Raw genomic sequence first — 22423 nt, 5'->3', positions numbered from 1 at the left:
TTTTCTGAAGCAACTAGAAATTTCACTTGTTTTTCCCTATAATGCTGTGCTCAAACACCTGAAGCATATTATCTTTCATTAGTCTTGTCTCCTAGACAATGCATTTCAATTTCTTTTGACCTTTCATAGAATGGACAATGACTTTTTCTGCTCTTTTACCTTGACTGTCCTTTTCTGGATACAGTCTAATATATAGTTTGCAAGTTTATTTGCTTTTTTCAAATGGGTACTCAGAAATAGATGAAAGAATCCAGACTTGTACAAAACCCAAAGTCAAATGAAATTAATGTTTTTCTAACCTAACAATTTATTTCCTCTCCCCTTCTCCTTGTGGATGGAAACATGAATGGAGTTGTTTTGTGTTTTTTCTTAGCAATTCTCACTCCTTGTGATCTCAGAATAAATTAAAATACGTAACGGTTGTACATTTATTTACTTATCTTTATTATAATTTTTTAAATCCTCACCTGAGGATATATATTTTTTTTTATTGATTCCAGAGAGAGAGAGAGAGAGGAGACAGAGAGAGTGAAAAAAAAACATCAATATGAGAGAAAAACATTGATTAGTTGCCTCCTGTACATGCTGAGACTGGGATTGAAGCTACAACCTAGGTATGTTCCTTGACCGGGAATCAAACCAGATACCCTTCAATGTATGGGAGACACTCCAACCAACTGAGCCACGCAGGACAGGGCTAGGGATTGTACATTTAAAAATATGTATCACAGCCCGGCCAGTATGGCTCAGTGGTTGAGCATCAACCCATGAACTAGGAGGTTGTAGTTCAATTCCTGGTCAGGGCACATGCCCATGTTGCAGGCTCGGTCTCCAGTGGGGGGCATGCAGAAGGCAGCAGATCAATGCTTCTCTCTCTAGTCCCCTCCCTCTCTCTCTAAAAAAGAAATCAGTAAAAACATATTTTAAAAAATGTACCACAACATTAAACATAATGTTTTTAAATTTTCAAATTCCCCTTTCTTTTGCAGGAATATTGACAAAGATGACATTTAAGATATAAAATCCTAACTTGGAAAAGACACAATTTAATTTTAAAATAAAGCAGTTTAACCATTTTGGCATATTCATGTAGAAAATCAATGCCAATATTTATAGTTATTCCTTCAGAGCTACATAACGACTGAGAGATACATTTACATCAGTTTTCATACACAAAAATACTGTTAAGTGCTGTTAGCAGCTTCAATGTTCAACATTATTTGTGGGATCATATAATGAGCAATGTAAACGCATCTCTAGACACCCTGTGTAAAGTTCCCAACGGAAAAATTCTTCTAGAACAATGTGTGAGGAAAATCTACATTTTCTTTTCACTGACAATAATCATGAATCCCAATCCTAGCTGTTCATCAGAATCATCTGAGAACCTTAAAAATACATGGATGAATTCCTGGGACCTACTTACTAAATCAGACATGGTCATGGAAGTGGGTTCAGGAACCTGTATATTTAAAACGCTCCCCAAGTGATCTAGAAGCAGGCAGTGATTCAGAAACCACTAATATAACATTTCCTTTTAGACATGAAAGAACTCAAGAGCCCACATTTGTGGCACACCTCTAGGATCGGGGTAGGGATTTACGGTTTACCATAACGATTCTCTCATGTACACACAGTTGTAATGGTCACACACTGACTTAAACCACTTCCTGGAAATCAATTACATAAGGACAAATGAACTCTGATTACCATTGCATAATCTGTTTTTTTGTCTTTACGCATCTGATTAATAGAGGTTAAGTAACTGGGTGGAATGATGAGGTTTCTGAATTCTCCAAAATCACATGTTTCGTTCTTTAAGCTACTTCTCATGCACTCATCATGGACAGTTTTCTGACACCAAATGCACCTGAGGGATGGAAGAAACCAAGATAATAATGAGTAACTTAAAACCATAGCTTACTGATCTGCAGATGAATCATTTTTGTCAAAAAAACCTAAAACAGTAATGTCATCACAATTGAACATAAAACCTGGCAACTGAAAGATTTATAATTGTACCTATAGTGAAAATAGAGCAATAAAGTTTGAACATACTTGGCAGTTGACAGTGTTTTTAAAAGATGGTTTAGGGCTCCTAAGATCCCTTCACGGAGTCTGTGAGGTTAATATCATTTAAAAAAAAATAATGATGATGATGATGATGATGTTATTTTTACCCTCATTCTCTCATAAGTGTGCAGTGGAGTTTTCCAAAAGCTGTATGACAGGTGCTACATCAGTAAACTGATGCAGAAATAGATAGGAGACTCTGAGCTGACTTCTAAGCCAAAGAGATGTACCACAACTAACATCACTCTTTTCTTTAGATTTTCATTTATTTTATTTTGATAAAAATGCAGTATTTAGCCTGGCCAGTGGCTCACTGGTTGAGTGTTGACCTATGAACCAGGAGGTCACAGTTCTATTTCCATCAGGGCACATGCCCGGGTTGCGGGTTTGATTCCCAGTGTGGGGCATGCACGAGGCACCTGATCGATGACTTTCTCTAATCATTGATGTTTCTATCTCTCTCTCCCTCTCCCTTCCTCTCTAAAATTAAAAAAACACACACCCAGTATTTGTTATCATGACCAATCTTTTAAAAATGAATATTGAAAAGTTCTCAGTTTTAATTTATAACATGGTAAATATCAGTAGATCTGCTCCACATAAACAAAAGCCAATCTAGAACAACTGTTCTGTGTATTATTCATTTGTGCTTTGGTTGAAGCAGGTTCGTGAGGCCTACAGTCCTCAGTGCTTGAATGCCCCACTGGCCTGGGTCCTTGAAGCATTCCTCAGGGTCCATGCGAAAATATCTTCACTTATATACCCATCTGTGAATATTACTAACGACAATAAAATAGTCCATTTCTTGGTGGCTGTTAATACAAAATGAATCTATATGTTTGCATTTGAAATACAGACAGAAGACATGCACATTCAGATCGGCCTTTGTTTGGACCAGTGCTGAAACCAGCAGGAAACAGTGCTGGTCAAGGTCCCGGGTTCCTGTCATTAATCTGCTCAGCAGTTAATCCTCTCCCAGATAAGGCAGCTCTGGCTATCCAGATGACTGCAGGCTGGCTGAAAACCAACGTCATAGTTAAATGAATAATTTAAAAAAGGATAATTACTCTTTCACCCCCAGATCAGCAATTTAGCCTTCTAGTTTAAGGTTGTTTTTTTTTCTGGTTGGATGTTCAGATCTGTCAAGTAATTACTGCTATTTATTGCTGAAAGAAGAGTTATTTGCATGATCTGTTAGAGCAGCGGTTCTCGACCTATGGGTCGAGACCCCTTTGGGGGTCGAACGACCCTTTCACAGGGGTCGCCTAACACCATTGGAAAACACATATATAATTACATATTGTTTTTGTGATTAATCACTATGCTTTAATTATGTTCAGTTTGTAACAATGAAAATACATCCTGCATATCAGATATTTACATTACGATTCATAACAGTAGCAAAATTACAGTTATGAAGTAGCAAAGAAAATAGTTTTATGGTTGGGGGTCACCACAACATGAGGAACTGTGTTAAAGGGTCGCGGCATTAGGAAGGTTGAGAACCACTGCGTTAGAGGAAACTAAAATAACTTGCCTGATAACCTTTGTTGATGCTTGCTTTCGAACTATAAAAGATGGTTTATGCAGCTGAGGTACTGTACCTCCGCCCACTTTCTGTTAACTTTAAAATAGTATCTTATCATTGAAAATAATCTACAAGGATACTCACTGATTTATTTCACAGTGGTTTCCTCTGGGAAGGAAAGTGGGACTGAAAGATGACAACATTCACTTTTTTCTCTATATTCTTTTGTAAATTGCCCGAGTTTCTAAAAACCAGAGTATCTTCGTGTATTGGTATACATTTTAAAATTGTATTTAAAATGAGATAACATCAGCTTATTCTTGAAAAAGACATAAAATAAAACTCATCCAGAAATAGTCACTCTTAACTTTTACATGTGCTTACTCTCGATTTTTACAGTGCATAAATGTTTGGTTTCCAGGTTAGGGATATGATGTATATATAACTGGATAGTACTTTTTTTTTTTTTTAATATATTTTATTGATTTTTTTACAGAGAGGAAGGGAGAGAGATAGAGAGTTAGAAACATCGATGAGAGAGAAACATCGATCAGCTGCCTCCTGCACATCTCCTACTGGGGATGTGCCCGCAACCCAGGTACATGCCCTTGACCGGAATCGAACCTGGGATCTTTCGTCCGCAGGCCGACGCTCTATCCACTGAGCCAAACCGGTTTCGGTTGGATAGTACTTTTTTTCTTCCCACATTGTATCATGAATATGGGCTATGCCATGAAATATTTCTAAAAAACATGGTTTGCAAAGAATGAGTAATATCATATGGATATAACATAATTTATTTAACCCCTTTTCTGTTTCCCCTCCCAAACAAATAGTTTATTTTCCTAAGTATAAATAACACGAGGAATAAAATGAGGCTTAAACATAAATGAGGCTATTTTTCTGGACTCTTAGAAGTCAAGATACTGAGTGACAGGCCATGCATTTTCCTAAGGTTCTTGATATGTCTGCCCAATATGTGTATCAGTGCATGAAGGTGTCCATCGTATCTAACACTTGCTAATACTGCTCATTAGGACTTAACTTTTTTTTTTTGATAATTTGATAGACAAGAAAGTATTCTGCTGTTTTCATTTGGATGTCTTTGATCACCAGGTGAAGTTGAATTTTTTTGAGCTTTTGTTAATTGATTCGTGCCCTATATTTTAATAAATGCATGCATTTTTTTGTGTAGGATATCAACATTTTCCTGTCATATTTATTGCAAACTAGTTTTTCTTTTATTTATTTATTTATTTTTTAAAAAAATATATTTTATTGATTTTTTACAGAAAGGAAGGGAGAGGGATAGAGAGTTAGAAACATCGATGAGAAAGAAACATCAATCAGCTGCCTCCTGCACACCCCCTACTGGGGATGAGCCCGCAACCAAGGTACAATCCCTTGACTGGAATCGAACCCGGGACCCTTCAGTCCACAGGCCGACGCTCTATCCACTGAGCCAAACCAGTTAGGGCATAGTTTGTTTTCTTTTAAAGGTACTTTTTAATGTACTTAAGTTTATTTTTTGATAGATCTATATTTCTTTTTGTGGTTTATTCAAATGTTTTAATGCTGTAAAGACCTATACCCCTGCCATATGATTTTTTGTAAACAGCTACACCCATTCATTTATGTATTGTCCACGGCTGGTTTTGTTCTATGTTGCGTAGTAGAGTTAAGTAATTATGACAGACCACATGATCTGCAAAACCTAAAATAATGTAGTTTTGACTCTTAACAGAAAAAGTTTGCCTACTTCTGTTCTAGAAGATGATTTGCTATTTTTCACTGTTTCAGATAATTAATAAAACACAGAAACACATACCAATAGAACACAGAGATATAAAATTTATGATCAAAGCTGAGACTGAAGCTGCCAATGTAATTACCTTCCAAGAGTCAGAAGCTTTGTTTTATGAATCACAGTGTGTGTGTGTGTGTGTGTGTGTGGAGTGGAATGTAGTGAAGAAAGACCTTATAAATAAAAAGGCCCCTTACGTTTTCTTAATGAGAGAGAACACAAAAGGAACAAAGGTTCATTTAATAACTGTAATGAATACTTAAAAATATAAACTAATTTCTTATTTAGTTTAGAAGAGAGGTGAAAAGATTAAAAGGAAGTAGAAGCAGGAAAAAAAAAAAAAAAGGAAAAAAATCTACAGGAAAGTAAGAATCCAGCACAGTGTGTGGCAAGAAACAGATGCTTACTATGTGAAAACTAAATAATGACTGAGCATAAATTAAAGGGCCTTTGTCGCTTGTCTATGGAGTTTAACTGGGCTGCAGGCATCACTTGTCATTATTGCCCTTTGAAATGCTAACTTATTGTACAGCCTTCACAGTTCATTTAAAATCGCAGATATCCCAAGAATAGGAGCCCCCAACAGTGCTTGATAAAATCCAGAACTAGGGACAGTGTGGCCTGTGTTTAAAAGTTCTAAATAGCCCTGGCTGGTTTGGCTCAGTGGATAGAGCGTCGGGCTGGGGACTGCAGGGGGCGGTGGCGTGTGGGGAGAGTCCTGGGTTTGATTCCAGTCGGAGGGCACATGCCTGGGTTGAGGGCTTGATCCCCGGTGGGGGGGCGTGCAGGAGGCAGCCGATCGAGGATTCTCTCTCATCATTGATGTTTCTCTCTCTCTCCCTCTCCCTCTGAAATAAAACAAAAAAAAAGTTCTAAATAGATATTTATCTTGTTTCTCTTTCTCAAATATTTCATTCCTACAGAAGGTCATAGCTGACTGTAATCCTGAATAAAATTATTGGCCGAAATAAATCAGAACATTGCAGAGTATGTGCCACTTCAGAGCCTTGTGCTCTTTTTTCTTGGGAATAATAAGCCCTTCCTAAATTATACAGAGACCATTTCTACCACGGGTGAAGGGTTCTAGCATGCTTGGGCAGACTGCTCAGTACTAGTAAGAACAAGCTAATGAGGAAGAGGAGATTTATCAGCACAGACATTCACTGTGCTCAAGGGGGTGGGGAGGGGACACAAGATTAAGGATAGAGGCTCATGTTTAAAAAAGCTACATAAAGATACAAGTGGTTCTCCAACTTTAGAGTTACCTGCAGAGCCTGTTAAAGCCAAGAATGCTGGTCCCCAGCCCAAGTTTCTGATTCAGTGGGTTGCCAGGAAAAATAGAGGTTGCTCAGTTAAATCTGAATTTCAGATAAATAAATAATTTTTAGGTATAAGTATGTCCCAAATACAGCAAAAATTTTTATTTTGTTTGCTAAATCTGGCAACCCTAGAATTTGCATTTCCAACAAGTTTCTAAGTGACGCTGCTGCTGGTGGTTGTGGGGGCTTTGAGAACCAAAGAGAAACAGGATATTATGTTATCATCAAGAGAGAAAAATTTGAGGGCAAGGATTCCTAGAGGAAAGGGCTCAAGGTGAGTCTTTAAGGATGCATAGAAGCTAGCCAGGAGAAGGATACTTAGACTGAGAGGAAAGAAAACCTTGAGAAAAAAAAAAAAAGAACAGGAAGAAAAAGGATAGTCTTCCTGATGTTGCTTATACATAAAAGTTTAATGCAGGTGGTGGTAGGTAATATTAAAAGGGCAGGCAGGGTCCGGAGGGGATGTAGGACTGTGTGAAGCACTTAAAGTTTACACTGAAAGACCATCAGTGCGTGTGAAGGGTTCTAAGCAGAGCAGGTACTCCGTCTGCTCCTTCACAAATAAACAGAGTGCTCTGATCCTCCACCCTAATGATCTTTCTAGAAACACAGTTAAGATACTTATGGCAGCCGCTTTTATCTAATTCTGCACCAACACAAAGAAGGGAAGGAAATAAAAACAACACTAAGTTCACGTCTTCTTCCCAACTAATCCCAGCTCTTGAAGACTGAAGCTTACCTACAGGGGGAACATAAAATGTGAAGACTTCGGTAACCTAGCTCTCATGGAGGCCAAAAGGACAAAGAGCCCAAATGAAAATGAGTGGTAACAAAACTCTAGTTGTTTAAAATATATTTTTTGGGAAAGTTAAATTCTTAAGTCTAAATCTGATAGGTAAAACTAAAGAAATAAGACTTAAAAATAGGTGTTGAACCCTGCCAGTGTGGCTCAGTGGTTGAGCTTCGACCTATGAACCAGGAGGTTATGATTGAATTTCTGGTTAGGGCACATGCCCTGGTTGCAGGCTCCATCCCCAGTGGGGGGTGTGCAGGAGGCATCTCTTTCATCTCTCCCTCCCTCTTTGTCACTTCCTCTCCTCTCTGAAATCAATAAAAATATATTTTTAAAAAACAGGTGTTGACTCAACAATGCTCACACTAATTAAGAAAAAAAAAAGGGACTGAAAAACAACAACAGACATCAAAAGTCACTTGCTCTCTAGTGCCACCTTTCCGTATCAGTTCTTAAACATGGTTCGGGGCCTTTCTACTTGTCAGAACTGAAACCCATCACAATGAAGATGTCCATATCTAAGGCTGAGACAAGGCTCCATAGTAATAGCATTCCTAACCCTGTCCAGGGGGGGTCAGAATTCTATTTTACTACTGACTACAATTCTCTCAACTGTAAAATAAGTAGACGATCTACAAAGTACCATTTCCTTTTATTACCAATCTCTAACATGACCTTTACCTAGTTCCAGACAAAATTTAAGAACACAAACATGTTGTTCAGTGTGTATTGAAAGCCATTACAATATGTTTGGCTTCGTCAAAGTCACCCTTCTAAGATGCTACATGTCCTGAAAGACCACTGACAACAGGAGTATACCTTTAAGGGTTGTATGTCACTATGGCATCGAAACCTAAATTCGAAAAAGGTACCCTGAAGTGCTGCTTTGGAATGACACTTGTCTTCCTTGTACATACAACACTGAGGATGATGCGTTTTATGACTCCAGGGAAAAGTTAACTTATCCGTACTTTATTTTTCTTCTCTTACATAAAGTGGAGATAATAGCAACCAAAGCTGAACTATAACATACGGTGGCCATAAGTACGCAGCACTTAGAGACCTCTGGCCGGAAGTTGAGAGCTTACAAAAGGGCAGACAAAAGGTCAGGCTGGCTGAGGAGTGAGGGAGGCTAGCATCATCTCAGCATATGACTATTGCAAAGCTGCCCTGAATGTGGATTAGCCTGCTTCCTCCAAGTGGGCACTTGAGGCCACTTGCAGAGATCAAAGCGGGCCTCCGCACCCACGCCCTAAATCCTGACTCCCATGGAGAGCCCTGGGACCCTCGGGCCCCACCAAGGCCATACCTGTAATCGCAGAGCTTCGGCTGACTGCCGCACTGCTGCGTGCACACCACACAGCAGCTGCACAGGGGGACGTTGCCCCGGATCCAGTGGTGGGGCATGGCGTCCAGGGCCTTGGCGTCCGGCTTGAGCACGATCTCCTTGCACTGGAAGCGCTTGTCGGCCTTCTTGAGGCAGCCCTCGTCCACGCGCAGCCCGCAGCAGTCGCAGAAGGCGCCCTGCAGGATGTGCTGCGCGCACACGCAGCAGTAGGTGGGGTGGCTGAACAGGTCCGTGTCGTGCCAGCCGTGCTTGCTCTTGCGGAAGATGTCCCTGCGGTGCAGCTGCCGGCGCGACCGCTGAAGGCTGCACCAGAAGGTGATGAACACCGGCAGCAGCACCGAGCACAGCGTCCACAGGACCAGGTGCCCGTCCGCGAACAGGCCCGAGTAGGACTCCGGCCGCTTCTCTCCTTCCATCTTCTCCAGCGGCGATGCCTAAGGAGGGAGACGCGGGCGGTCGGCCTCGGGCTCCTGCGCCCGCGGACCTGCCGCGCCGAGGGGGCGGCGCCCCGCGCGGCCACGCCCCGCCCCGCCCTCTCCCTCCGCCCGCGGCCTGCCCTCCGCTCGCCGGGTGCAGGCGGGGCGCGGAGGACTGTGCCCGCCGCCTCCGCGGAAAGCCCGGCGCTCCCGGCGCGTTGGCGCACGTGGTCCGCGCGGCGCCGGTCGGCGTCCGTCACCGTTAAGTTATCCCGCGCCCGGCTCGCCCCGCCACCCCCGGCCGCCGAGCCGGCTACCGACGCATCCAGCTGCTCCGCGGGCCCGGCCCGGCTCCCGCAGGCCCCGCCCGCCCGCCGGCCGCGCGGCCCCCACCCCTTCGCCAGGCCTCCGTGACCCCGGCCTCTGCCCCTCCCGCGCTCGGGCCCTACCTACCTCGCGCGGGGCGGAGGCGCGGTTTCGGGGGGCCAGGCCTTGGGCGCCCTCCGGCCCTCGCGCGACCGCGCGCACGAGCCCTTTTCCGGGCCGACCAGCGGCGCCGACGTCAGCGAGGAGGCCGGGACAGTCCCCACGCACTCGGAGGAAGGTGGGCAGGGGCCCCGGCGGGGGCGCGGGGCGGGGCGGGGCTCGGGGTGGGGCGGAGGTGTGAGGGGATGCGCAGGCCGACTGGCCCGAGGGGGCGGGGCCTTGGGAAGAGGGCGGGGTTGAGCGAAGGGGCGGGTCTCCAGGGGCGTGGCTTAGGGAGAACTTTGGGCGGAGTAATAAGAAGTGGGGGCATTAGAGAGGATGGATGGTTGAGCCCTGTAAGTTGCAACCATAGAAAGTTCTGGTATGAATGATTTACAGTATGAGTCAGGCTTATCTCAGACCTTCAACCTCCCCTCCTCCTCACTGTCTGGTGGAGGTGGGAGGTTGGCACAGTTTTGAATGTTGGAAGGGAGAAAACTGGCAGTTTTGAAAGTGTCATCTACACTAATAAAAGAGAAACATGGTAATTGGCGTACGACCGCTACCCTTCCCATTGGCTAATCAGCATATCCTTATGCAAATTAACTGTCAGCCAAGATGGCGGCCGGCAGCCAGGCAGCTGGAAGCGAACAGGAGGCTTGCTTGCTCCAGTGACTGCAGACTCCAAAGTTCCCCCGCCGGCCTCTGAGGTTCAGTTGGAAACATAGTAACACTTATAGAAGATAAACAAAACTCCAGAAAACTCCTGTCAGTCAGCTGGGATCTCAGAGCTGGAGTCGAAACATTGTTTCGAATACAGAAAACAAAGGCCAGAAACCTGCTTTCAGCCGAGCCTCAGAGAGAAAGCCTCAGAGAGAAAGCCGGCTCTCAGCTCCAGTGACAGCCAGAGAAGGTAAATAAATGCCAGAATAAAAAAAAAAGAAAAAAAGGAGAGGTTTGGAGCTCCAGTCGCTCGCCAGCCTGAAAACGGCCCTCAGCCCCTCACCCAGACTGGCCAGGCACCCCAGTGGGGACCCCCACCCCGAAGCAACAAGATGGCGGCTAATTTGCATACTGAAGGCAGGTGGCAGCAGGCAAGGCTGTCTGCGGTCTGGGACCCGGATCTGTGACCCTGCCGGGCGGGATCAGTGGAGCCGCGAGGCCTCGCGGCACCGGGATCAGCGTGACAAGGGGCAGCGCCCCAACCCCCTAATCGGCCCTGCTCTGTGGGTGACAGGGGGCGGCGCCCCAACCCCCTGATCGGCCCTGCTCTGTGGGTGACAGGGGGTGGCGCCCCAACCCCCTGATTGCCCTGCGGCTCTGTGTGTGACAGGGTGCGGCACCCCAACCCCCCCACGGGCCCTGCTCTATGTGAGATGGGGTAGAGCCATACCTCCCCATCGGCCCTGCCCTGAGTGTGACAGGGTGTGGCTCCTCAACTACCCCCCCCCCACCCACGGGCCCTGCTCTGTATGTGACGGGGCGGTGCCCCAGCTCCCCTATTGGCCCTACTCTGTGCATGACAGGGGGGAGCTCCTCAACCCCCTGATCGGCCCTGCTCTGTGCATGACAGGGGGGAGCTCCCAAAACCCCTGATTGACCCTGCTCTGTGCATGACAGGGGGGAGCTCCCAAAACCCCTGATTGACCCTGCTCTGTGCGTGACAGAGTACGGAGCCCCAACCCCCCTGATGGTCCCTGCTCTGTGTGTGATAGGGGGCAGCGCCCCAACCCCCTGATCGACCCTGCTCTGTGCGTGACAGAGTACGGAGCCCCAACCCCCCTGATGGTCCCTGCTCTGTGTGTGATAGGGGGCAGCGCCCCAACCCCCTGATCGACCCTGCTCTGTGCGTGGCAGGGGGTGGCGCCGCAACTTCCTTATTGACCCTGCCTTGAGTGTGACAGAGGGCGGTGCCCCAACCCCCCAATCGGCCCTACCCTGAGCGTGACTAGGGGTGGCATTGCAACCTCCCGATCCGCCCTGCTCTGTGCATGACAGGGGGCGGTGCCCCAACTCCCCAATTGGCCCTGCTCTGAGCCCGACCAGGGGCTGCACCTAGGGATTGGGCCTGCCCTCTGCCACCCGGGAGCAGGCCTAAGCCAGCAGGTCATTATCTCCTGAGGGGTCCCAGACTGCGAGAGGGCACAGGCAGGGCTGAGGGACCCCCTCTCCCCCCCGAGTGCACAAATTTTTGTGCACCGGGCCTCTAGTCGTATATAATAAAAGGCTAATATGCAAATCCACCAAACTGCAGAAAGACTGGTTGCTATGATGTGCCTTGACCACCAGGGGGCAGACGCTGAACGCAGGAGCTGCCCCCTGGTGGTCAGTGTGCTCCCACAAGGGAAGTGCTGCCCAGCCAGAGCCAGGCACATGGCTGGCGAATGCAGCAGCAGCAGCAGCAGCAGCAGCGGCGGCGCTAAGGACCCCTCAAGGGATGTCCACCTGCCAGCTTAGGCTGCAGGGAGTGGGCATCCCCCCAGGGGTCCCAGATTATGAGAAGGCACAGGCCAGGCTGAGAGGACCCCCCCCCCCCCCGCCCCCGCCCAGTGTACTAATGTTGTGCACCAGGCCGCTAGTATACTAATAAAATGAGACGATCCAAGTCAAACATTGAGAGAGGTCACCTGGGCTCTTATTTGTTAAACGCATACTGGTGGAAGGCTTCCTGTGTGCCAAGCACTGACCGAGGGGCTCCAGCTCTCACAGAGTGCCAGGCCTGTTGAAACGTGCCTAACAAGAAGCATTTATCAGCCCTGTTTATAAAGCCCAGCTTCCATCTTGGCACTTGCTAGCACCTGACTGAGTTGATCATCCCCACTTTACAGATGAGGAAAACCAAGGCACAGAGTGATTGAGAAACCTGCCTGATGTCACCAAGTCAGTGGGTGTTGGAACTGAGGTCACTTTGTTTGAACTTGGCCACCCAAGTTACCTTCCATCTAAATTAAGCCATCCAAGAGAGACTTCCTTTATTTTGTTATTTTCTCTAAGACACTTGCCCCAGGATTCTTGTTAACATGCAGATTTTGATTCCTTTTCTTTGGGGAAGAGACTTGAGGGTCTGCATTTTGAACAAGTGCTGCTGGTTTTGCTGGTAGAGTATGTAACAATCTGGATTGTGGGGATCGAGGGGAAAATGCGAAGAAATGGGGAAAGTGTTAGGTGGCATGGTAAGGCCCTCGCAGGTCTCTGTCCTCTTGTGCTTGTCGGTTCGCCTCTTGGGGCCTCAGGTTCCTCACTGGTAACGTGGGAGGTTGAATGACTTCTCCGCAGCCTCTCTTCTCTTCTGACAGCCTGCACTGTATATGGAAAGGTCATTGTCTTTTATGAATCCTCGTTGAAGCAGAGCCTTTAAATTAGTTTGGACTTGAAAAGATAACAAAAGAATACACTTTTTAAGAGTGAGATTAAAAAAAAAAAACCCTTTTATAGAGCATTTGGAAAATATAGAAAAGTAAAAGGAAGAAAAAACAATCATCCAACTCTCACCCCAAAGACAACCTATGTTTGAACATTTTGGCCTATTTTCTTCCATTGTTTTCTATGGAAACAGTGGTTTACTTTCTTGTCTACGTAATTTTGATCACATAGTAGATATATTCTCTGTCTGGCTATTTTTTAATTTAACATTACAAAATAACTTTTACACATTTTTATAAATTTGTATTTAATGGTTGCATAATATTCCATTCTGTGATAGTTTGTTAAGCTTACCTTTATTGTTGGCTATTTAAGTTGTTTCTAATATTTTGCTATTATATATAACTCCTCTGTTTAGGGTTTTTCTTTTAGAGTCTCACATTTTGCTAAAGGATATGAAAAGTTTAAAGCTTATGGAAAAGTTTTTAACAGTAATAGTTTCTCTTTGCCAAGAGAAAATCAGGGAAATTTATGTGTATAAGGATAGATTAATAATATTACTGCATCTGGGGAAAACACTCTTATTCCACAAAGTATTACTATTATTAAAGGGAGTAGTAATAATAATAATTCTTATTATAACCATGCAGATCCTAGGCACTGTGCATAGTTTATCATCCTCATTTTACAGATGAAGGAGACTTGCATGATGTCACACAATCAGGAGTCATCCGAGTTGGGACCTTGAACCCAGTCAGTGAGATGCCAAAACCTGTGATGCTCATAACCCAGGTAGGTATCTGAAGGTGGTCTTCGATCATCTGCATCAGCATCATCTAACCAGGTCTTGACCAGGTCTCCCAAATTAGAATTGTGATGGAGCCAGGAATCTATTTGCCTTCTTAACAGTTTCCCCAGGTAATTCTCTTATGTATTTATTATAACTTTTTTTTTGGTTTACATTGTGAACTATACCACATATACAACAGATTTTATAAAACATATGCACAGTTAAAAATAATAAAAGAAACACCTGTGGACCCATCATGAAGGTTAACCTATTGGACATTGGGAGAGGAGGAAGAGGAGGGGACAGGAAGGGGGGCGGCTGGGGGAGAAGTGGGCCTGGAGTGGGGGGGCAGGGATGGGAGTCGGGTGTGAGGTGTGTGAGGTGTGTGGTGTGTGCGTGCGCACGTGCGTGCCCTGGGTGCTGCCTGCTGCAGGGCGTGCTGAGGAGCCCTGGCTCTGGGAAGAGAGGGCACACAGCCTGAAGGGGCCTCCAGAACTGGGTGTGACAGCCAGGCACACCAGCGAGGAGGGGCCATTCACGCAGCTGCTGTCACTCCGTCTATGAAGACACTGCCTCCAATTCAAAGGGAAACGTGCTCAGAAAAACACAACAGACACTCACACACCCTGGCCCCACGGAGTCCTGACTGTCAACATGCTCAAAGCCCTTCCTGCACTTGCCCGAGGGGTGATGTCATGGGGTCTGTCCCCGGCTCCCTCAATGGCCCAGACTTATTTCTGCTTGGCAAGGCCCCTGGGACCGAAAGAGGAGCAATCTGCTTCACTGAAGACAGGAGATGACCAAGATGCCTGACTTTTCCTGGCAGCCTCAGCCCCCTGGGGATTTCCCTGGGAACATCCTGAAGTTTATTCGTGAGCCATCAAGGCACCATCAAGTTACCTGAACTTTTCAGTTACTTGGAGAGTAGTGTCCCCATTTTAAAGGTGCAATTCGATAAGTTTTGGCAAAAATGTACACCTGTCTGATCAGACAGACTTAAAGTCTCCCAAATACATAATTTCTGTGGGTTTTGATCCTGGGAGTTGAAAACATAACATTGCAGTGCTTTCCAACCAGGGAGGGAGATGACAGCCAGCCACCAAGGAGATGGCCAGGCTGTCACTGAAACCTGTGCACAGCTGGACGGAGCTGGAAAGGGAGCCCGTGATTTAGTGAGGCCCGTTCTCCATTTGGATCCACATACCTTTCCCAAGTGCCTTTTTAGTGATCAAAACCGTACAACCAAGTATTAAGAGAAAACTCAGAACCGGGCTTCTGAGTGGCTGCATCACAGTGTTAATCGACGTTTTCAAAAAGAATGAACATGTTTAATCGCATTGCCACTCACTAAGAATATCATACTTAATATGTGGGTAACCGCAAAATGATTGTTGCTGTGAATAAATAAGTTATTATTATTTTTAAAAAAGAACATTGGGAGCCTGTCCCATGCCCACCTGATGGCTACCCCTCCTCCCCCGGCAGGACACTGCTATCCAAATTTGTGTGTTCTTCATTCCCTTGCTTTTCTTAATAGTTTTCCCGCCCCTGAAAGTATCCCTAAGCAATATGGTTTTGTTTAGAAAAATAAGCTCAAACCCGCCCCAGCAGGAAGTAGCCATGAAGCCTTGACTATAGGAAGGCTCCTGGAGGAGGTAAGCTGAGTGGGGTCTGGGTCAGAGTCTGAATCCCGCTTCCCTGACAAGATCCCACCTGGGGGAAAATAAATCAGTGGGCAGGTCCTGGGAAGATTGCTAATGACCTGGGACACGTGGGCAGGTCTGTAGTTGGAACGCCATGCCAGGCAAAAACATGGCTGGAAGAGAGCTTGCTTTCTCTTTTGCCTTCTTAGCTCACTAGGACCTCCCTCAAATTCTTACAAAAAGGTTAACATGGCATGCTCCTAGGGGAGAAATGAGGATCTGCCGCTGACCCAGGGGTTAGGGAAGTGGAACCTCACCAGCTCATGGTTGTCAAGATAAACAAAATAAGTACAATCTGTCCCAGGCTCACCCAGGCAGTCTGGGCTCGGCGTGTCTGCCCCTCGTGGTGCCCCCGCCCATGGCACCTTGTGCCTGTCCGGACCACCTGCCCTTTATGTCGGAGCACAGTGGTCATCCTGGGTTTCCCTTCACCACTCTCCTGTTTGCATCCTCTGTTTTCCGGGACTCGTGGCTTCCCCTTTCCTGGTGAATTCTCTCGTTTTTGTGGAGCACATCTGTCAGTAACTTTTAGAGTTGAGGGCACGTGGGAGGCATCATTTTGAGGCCCTGCCTGTCTACCCATTTCTTTATTCCGCCCGCCACACCTGATTGTTTATCTGGTCTAGAATTCTGGGTTGGGAACGATTATGCTTCACGACATTGAACACGTTGTTCCATTTCTGCTGCTCTTACTGTCGCTGAAGAGAGGTCTGAGGTTATTCTTACCCCTGGTCCCTTAAGAGGGACCGGGTTTTGCTTTCTGGAAGCTGGTAGAATCTTCTCTTTTTCTCTAGTGCTCTGACAGTCCACAAAGGTGTGCCTGCCTTCCTCTGAGCTGCCAGGTTTGCTGGGTCCTTCCCGTCCAGCAGATCGCGTCCTTCAGTTCTACAATGACTTTGTTGACTTCCTCCTCTCTATTGTCTGTGTTCCTCTTTTTTGATACTTTTGTTGTTTGAACATTAAACCTAGACGGTCCTCTCTACTTCTCCCTTTTTAAAAATACAAACTTTATTTGTAGAGCAGTTTTAGGTTCACAGTAAAATGGAGTAGAAAGTACAGAGTTTCCATAGGTCCCTGTCCCCCACCTGCTCAGCCTCTCCACTGTCATCTTGGGGCACCAGAGGCACATTTGTCACCACTGCCGAACCTTCCTTGACCCACCATCATCACCCATAGTCCGTCGTTTCCACGAGGGCCCACTCTTGGCGTTGTGCATTCTATGGATTTGGGCAAATGTACCCACCATTCCAGTGTCACACAGAAGAGTTTCACTGCCCTAAACGTCCTCCGTGCTCCAGCTCTTCATCCCCACCTCCCTTCTAACCCCTGGCAACCACTGATCTTTTTATGATCTCAATAGTTTTGTCTTTTTCCAGAGTATCGCATAGTTGAAATCATACAGGATGTAGCCTCCTCAGAATGGCTTCTTTCACTGAGCGATATGTATGTAAGATTCCGCCATGTCTTTTCAGGGTTTGCGAGCTCATTTCTTTTTAAATGCTGAATAATATTCCATTGTCTGGATTTGCCTGTTTACTCACCTACGGAGGGACATCTTGGTTGCTTCTGGGTTTTGGCAATTATGAATAAACTACTGTAGACATCTGTGTGCAGATTTTTTGTGTGGACATAAGTTTTCAACTCCTTTGGATAAAGGTCCTCTTTAAAAAAATTTTTTTTTTCTTTCTTGTTTTTTCTTTTTTTTTTAAACAACGCTCTCTTGCTCTCCTTTTTGCTCTATTTTTCTAAAAAATTTCCATAGCTCTAACCATGAATCTTTTAATTTAGTTTTTAATTTATATTATGGTTTCTAATTTTGAAAAACTTCTTTGTTGATTTATTTTCTGAATATTCCTTTTTACAGCATCCTGTTTACATTTCGTGGGAGAAAAAAAAAAAAGATCTCTCAGAGGATATTGTCGGTGGTGGTTGTTTGCCATGTCAGCCTGCCTCATCTCTGCCCCAATTTGCTTTTTCTTTGGTCCCTTTTGTCTTCGTTTTCCACGTCCAAGGCTTTCTCGGATGTCTCCTGAGCCTCCAGGTGGCTCTGATGCGCCTGAAGGTTTGAGAGCCTTTGCTAGACTTCCTCTTATCTCACCAAAGCTTATCGCAACTGAGCTCCCACAGAGAAAAACAACACACATCTCAGTACTTTTCCCCTGAAGAACCAGAGCGGTTCTCTCCCCCTTAAAGGCCCAGCACTTCTCCTGGATGAAATGTAACATGACAGTAGCCTGGGAGGTGGTTTCACCAACGATTCTGCCAATGCCCAGCTCCCCTCGTGTGTTTATTTGTACCACCTGGCATTCCTGCACCTTTGCCAGTGCTCCTGTCATTCCTGATTAGGTTGGAGAGACGCCTGGCACCGGCTGTCAGGACCCTGCCGCTGACCTTGGCTGTCCTTACCCGCTGGGCAGACTTAAGCTGAGGCCAATGTCCTGGCCCGGAGCAGAAACGATAGCCCCCTTGGGGAAGCGCGCCGCAGGCCGGAAAAAGGCCCCTGTGCAAGGCCAAACCATTTTGCCATTGTGTCGCTGCTCCCAACAGGAAAGTGCGTGTTTGTGTAGAATGCTGAGGGCATGAAAAGGGAAAGAGAACTGAAGGGCTTGGGGTGTGGACACCAAGGGGGGAAATCTACTCATTTTCAGAAGGGGGCCCCATTTTCTTTGCAAATACAGATGCATTTTTATTTCCATAACATGTAAAATCATATGTCTTAATATGTACGTGATTAATCTATCATTTGGTTATTTCAAAGATACTTACAGACTTTCTATCACGTATCTGAGAGTGGGGTGGGTATGCACGTATAAATAAGGGTGATTTCACAAAGAGAAGAAGGAATGATAATCGTAGCAACAACAACAGTGGTTTCCAAAAGAATGAGGATTACTATTCTTTTTTTTTATAGATGAGAAAACAGTGATTTGGGCAGTTTGCCCAATGTCACGGCTTCAGTGTAACACAGGTAATAAATTTCAGAGCTGGGATGCAAGCAAGCCCAGGTCTGTTGGTGACTCCGGAGCCCCTAACCTTGACCATTATACCACGTGACCTCCAGGGTGGGTGTGTATTCACTTTTGAAGGAAGCATCTATCAGGATCCTATGATTAACTTAGATCCCATAGCTCCAGATTTGGACACACTAACCATCCCAGCAGAATCCCCTGTGTCAGTTAGCTGTTGTCAGAGTGTTGCTGTGTAACAAATGACTCCCAGACCCAGTGGCTTAGAATAACAGTAGTTTAATCTCGGGGATCTGCAGGTTGGTGGTAGCTCTGCTTCAGGCTGTGAGAGCTGGGGGTCCACTGAGCTAGGCTGGGCTGGCTTGAAAGGGTCTCCTGTAAGCTGCACCATGTGTAGACTTGGTTCCTTGCTCAGGTACTTTTCATGTGAGTTAATTCTGAGGCTCAGCTCCAAGGGGCAGTAGCTACCTGGGGGAGCTCTTTGGGTAGCAATGGCAGCGATATAGGAGGGCAAATACACTTCATACCCCTGTCTGTGTCAGTCTGCTACCATCCCATTGTCCAAAGCAAGTCACTTGGTTGAGCCCAAGGTCAAGGGGCAGGACTGCAAAGTCATGTGGCAAACAGCATGGATATGCAGTGGTGGTGGTGGTGAAGAATGGATGCTCATAATTCAATCTACCACAGCTGCCCGCACAGGATGCTTGTAAATTAATGGGTGTATGCGTGCACATGCAATTTATGGAGTTACTATTATTAAAAACTATAAAAGAATTATATGTACCTTGTAAAAATATAGAGTTGATATGCTGGTGGGAGAGTCAGACAATAAAAAAAAGAAATAAAAACAACTATGTAAAGGGATATTCCAATTTATTTAATTGACTCTGGACACATTGTAAGAATCTTGGGACAGATTCAACATCTTTCTATAGTTAAAAAAGATGTTCCCTTGTCCTTGAAGTTTCTTTAGCTCACAGAATTTGAAATCACGTTTTATTCTTCTAAAGCAGTATTCCGTGCAACATCGGGAGCTTGATGTCAGCTTTCTCACTGTTTAGGATAGTTAAAAAAGATGGGGAACCCACGCAAGTGAAGATGTTAGTTATGTTAGGGTGCTGTGAATATGGATGGTAGCGTTCTGTCTTTATATTTTCTCAATGCAGCTCTCCTAGGCCTGAGCATCTGATGAAGAACTTCAAGTGAATTAAAATCATAGCAAAATAGTCTTAGGCACTGTAGCACTCTCTCTTTCCACATCCAGGAGATTCTCTGGGATTGCTGGCAACTTCTAGAATAGTTAACCTTAGTGGCCTTGAGTTTCCTGATCTTGGTTGTCCCTGGTTCTGCTCTTTTACTCTGCCACCTTGTGGATTTTTGGGAAATTGCATCTTCTGCTGTGAGCCCTACTGACTCACTTAATTGATCTGGCCGCTGCCTTTCCTGGGAAGGTGGGGGATGGGAGGGTAGAAGAGAATTCTCCCCACCAGAGGGACATCACAACAAGGTGACTTTTTGAGTTTTTCCATAGTACTCCCCTCCCTCTTTGGAGCAATGTCCTCAGGGGCCCGGCTGATGGGCATCTGAATGGCCCTGCCAGCATCACACCTGAAGGGCCCTCTCCCCTGGAGACCTGGAGCCAGCGTCCCAGGGTGGGATGCAGGCCCCTGACTTTCTCCAGTACTGCCTCTCCAGTTCACGAGAGGCCCGTCCTTTTTTCAAATTAGGAAAGTAATTGAATCTTACTTAGAGCTTAAGTCCAGTCAAGGAGACAGATTTAAAAACATATACAAATAAAGACAATGTTTACACATTGTGGTGAGTGCTATGAGATAGTAATGTTGGTGGGGGTAGGGAACTTGCATTAAGTAGGCTGGTAAAGGCAGGCTTGCCTGAGCAAGAGACATTTCAAATTGAAACCTGAAGGATGGGAAGGATCCAGTCATTAAAAGAGGGAGGAAGAGAATGTGCAAAGGTCCTGAGGTGGAAAAGAACTTGTTAGGTTGAAAGTAACTAAGTGTGACTAGATGGGAGGGGAGTGATCCGAGTGGGGTTGGGAAAGGCAGCAGGCACAGGTAATATAGGTTCTTTTTTTAAAAAAACCACACAATTTATTGGGGTGACATTGGTTTGGAAACCATACAGGTTTCGGGTGCACAACTAAACGAAACATCGCCTGCACACAGCATCTTGTGCCCATCGCCCAGAGCAAGGTCTCTTCCAATCCAGGGTCTTGTGGGGCACAGTGAGGATTCTGATTTTGTGAGACAATAAAGAAGGATTCTTTTCTATCTCTTCAAAATAGTCTTTATTCAACAACTGTAAGTCAATGTAATATAAAAAGGAGATTGACTAGTGAACCTCATGCTGATAAATAAGGCTTTTCAAACTTTAGCAAAAAACAAACATCTTTTGTACATTTGACTACCCTTGGTTACCGTTGCCTTCATTAGGTTTACTCACAAAATCAGTACAATACTGCCTCCTTATTGGCAGTTTTGCTTTCTGAAGTTAGTTACCTTTGGCCAATAGCAGTCCAAATATATTAACTGGAAAATTCCAAAATGAACCAATTTATAACTTTTATTTTCTTTCTTTTTTTTTTAAAATATATTTTATTGATTTTTTACAGAGAGGAAGGGAGAGGGAGAGAGAGTTGAAAACATCTATGAGAGAGAAACATCAATCAGCTGCCTCCTGCACACCTCCCACTGGGGATGTGCCCGCAACCAAGGTACATGCCCTTGACCGGAATCGAACCCGGGACCTTTCAGTCCGCAGGCCAACGCTCTACCCACTGAGCCAAACCGGTTTCGGCTATTTTCTTATTTTTAAAACATGTAAGATTTATTTTTCTCATAAAAGTTTTTATTTTATTTTTCAATTATAGTTTGCATTTAACATTTTTTTTGGTGTTAGTTTCAGGAGTACAGCACAGCAGATAGACATTCATATAGGTTACAAAGTGAAGAATTCTTAAACAGAGAAGTGATGAGGTCCAATTTATATTTTATATTTCTATTTTAAGAAGATCCTCATTGCTGTTGCACGGGGAATGGACTGAAGTGAACAGGAAGGGAAGCTGGGAGAGCATTTGGGAGCTCGGTGCAGGAAGCTGGGTGAGAGGTAACAGGAGCCTAAACGTGGGTGTTGGCAATAGAGATGGAAGGGTCCAGCCCAGCCGGTGTGGCTCAGTGGTTGAGTGTCCACCTATGAAACAGGAGATCAAGGTTTGATTCCCGGTCAGGGTGTGCTTGATCCCCAGTAGGGGGCGCGCAGGAGGCAGCCGACCAGTGATTTTCTCTCATCATTGATGTTTCTATCTCTCTCTCCCTCTCCCTTCCTCTCTGAAATCAATAAAAATATTTTTTAAAAAAAGATGGAAGGGTCTAAACCAGCGGTTCTCAACCTGTGGGTCACGACCCCTTTGGGGGTCGAACAACCCTTTCACAGGGGTCGCCTAAGACCATCGGAAAACACGTATATCATTACATATTGTTTTTGTGATTAATCACTATGCTTTAATTATATTCAGTTTGTAACAATGAAATTGGGGGTCACCACAAGATGAGGAACTGTATTAAAGGGTCGCGGCATTAGGAAGGTGGAGAACCACTGGTCTAGACCCACGCTGGTCAGTGTGGTAGCAATGAGCCACATGTGGCGACTGAGCATGTGAAATATGTAAGTGTAGGATACATACCAGATTATGAAGACGTGGTACAAAAAAAAAGTAAAATATCTCATGTATAATTTGTTGATCTTAATTACATGTTGAAATAAGAATATTTTGGATATTTCATGTGAAATAAAATATAATAGAAAAAGTTTCATGTGTTATTTTACTTAAAAAAA

The 22423-nt window shown here is 45.2% G+C and overlaps 1 protein-coding gene and 1 long non-coding RNA gene across 3 annotated transcripts in view; one reads left to right on the top strand and one right to left on the bottom strand.

Moving 5' to 3' along the window:
• Positions 1-9858, bottom strand: part of DGKE (diacylglycerol kinase epsilon) — a 23691-nt gene extending 13833 nt beyond the window's left edge. The window contains exons 1-3 of one of the 2 annotated variants that reach the window (XM_070395043.1): positions 9735-9858; positions 8827-9299; positions 1711-1870 (exon numbers count right to left, since the gene is read on the bottom strand). In XM_070395043.1, the coding sequence (XP_070251144.1) occupies positions 1711-1870; positions 8827-9281 (615 nt within the window). In that variant the 5' untranslated portion in view covers positions 9282-9299; positions 9735-9858. The remainder of the gene's footprint in view (positions 1-1710; positions 1871-8826; positions 9300-9734) is intronic. The other variant, XM_070395042.1, reaches the window with a different exon arrangement.
• On the top strand, positions 9446-22423 carry LOC138994847 (uncharacterized). The gene is made up of 3 exons (XR_011468482.1): positions 9446-9885; positions 13801-13901; positions 17467-22423. It is a non-coding gene; the product is annotated as an uncharacterized lncRNA (long non-coding RNA).

Source organism: Myotis yumanensis, unplaced genomic scaffold, assembly GCF_028538775.1.
Source record: "Myotis yumanensis isolate MYYU_CA2020_CCGP unplaced genomic scaffold, mMyoYum1.0.hap1 SCAF_16, whole genome shotgun sequence".
NCBI classification, from domain to species: Eukaryota; Metazoa; Chordata; class Mammalia; order Chiroptera; family Vespertilionidae; genus Myotis; species Myotis yumanensis.
This window is presented reverse-complemented; position numbering and strand designations above follow the sequence as displayed.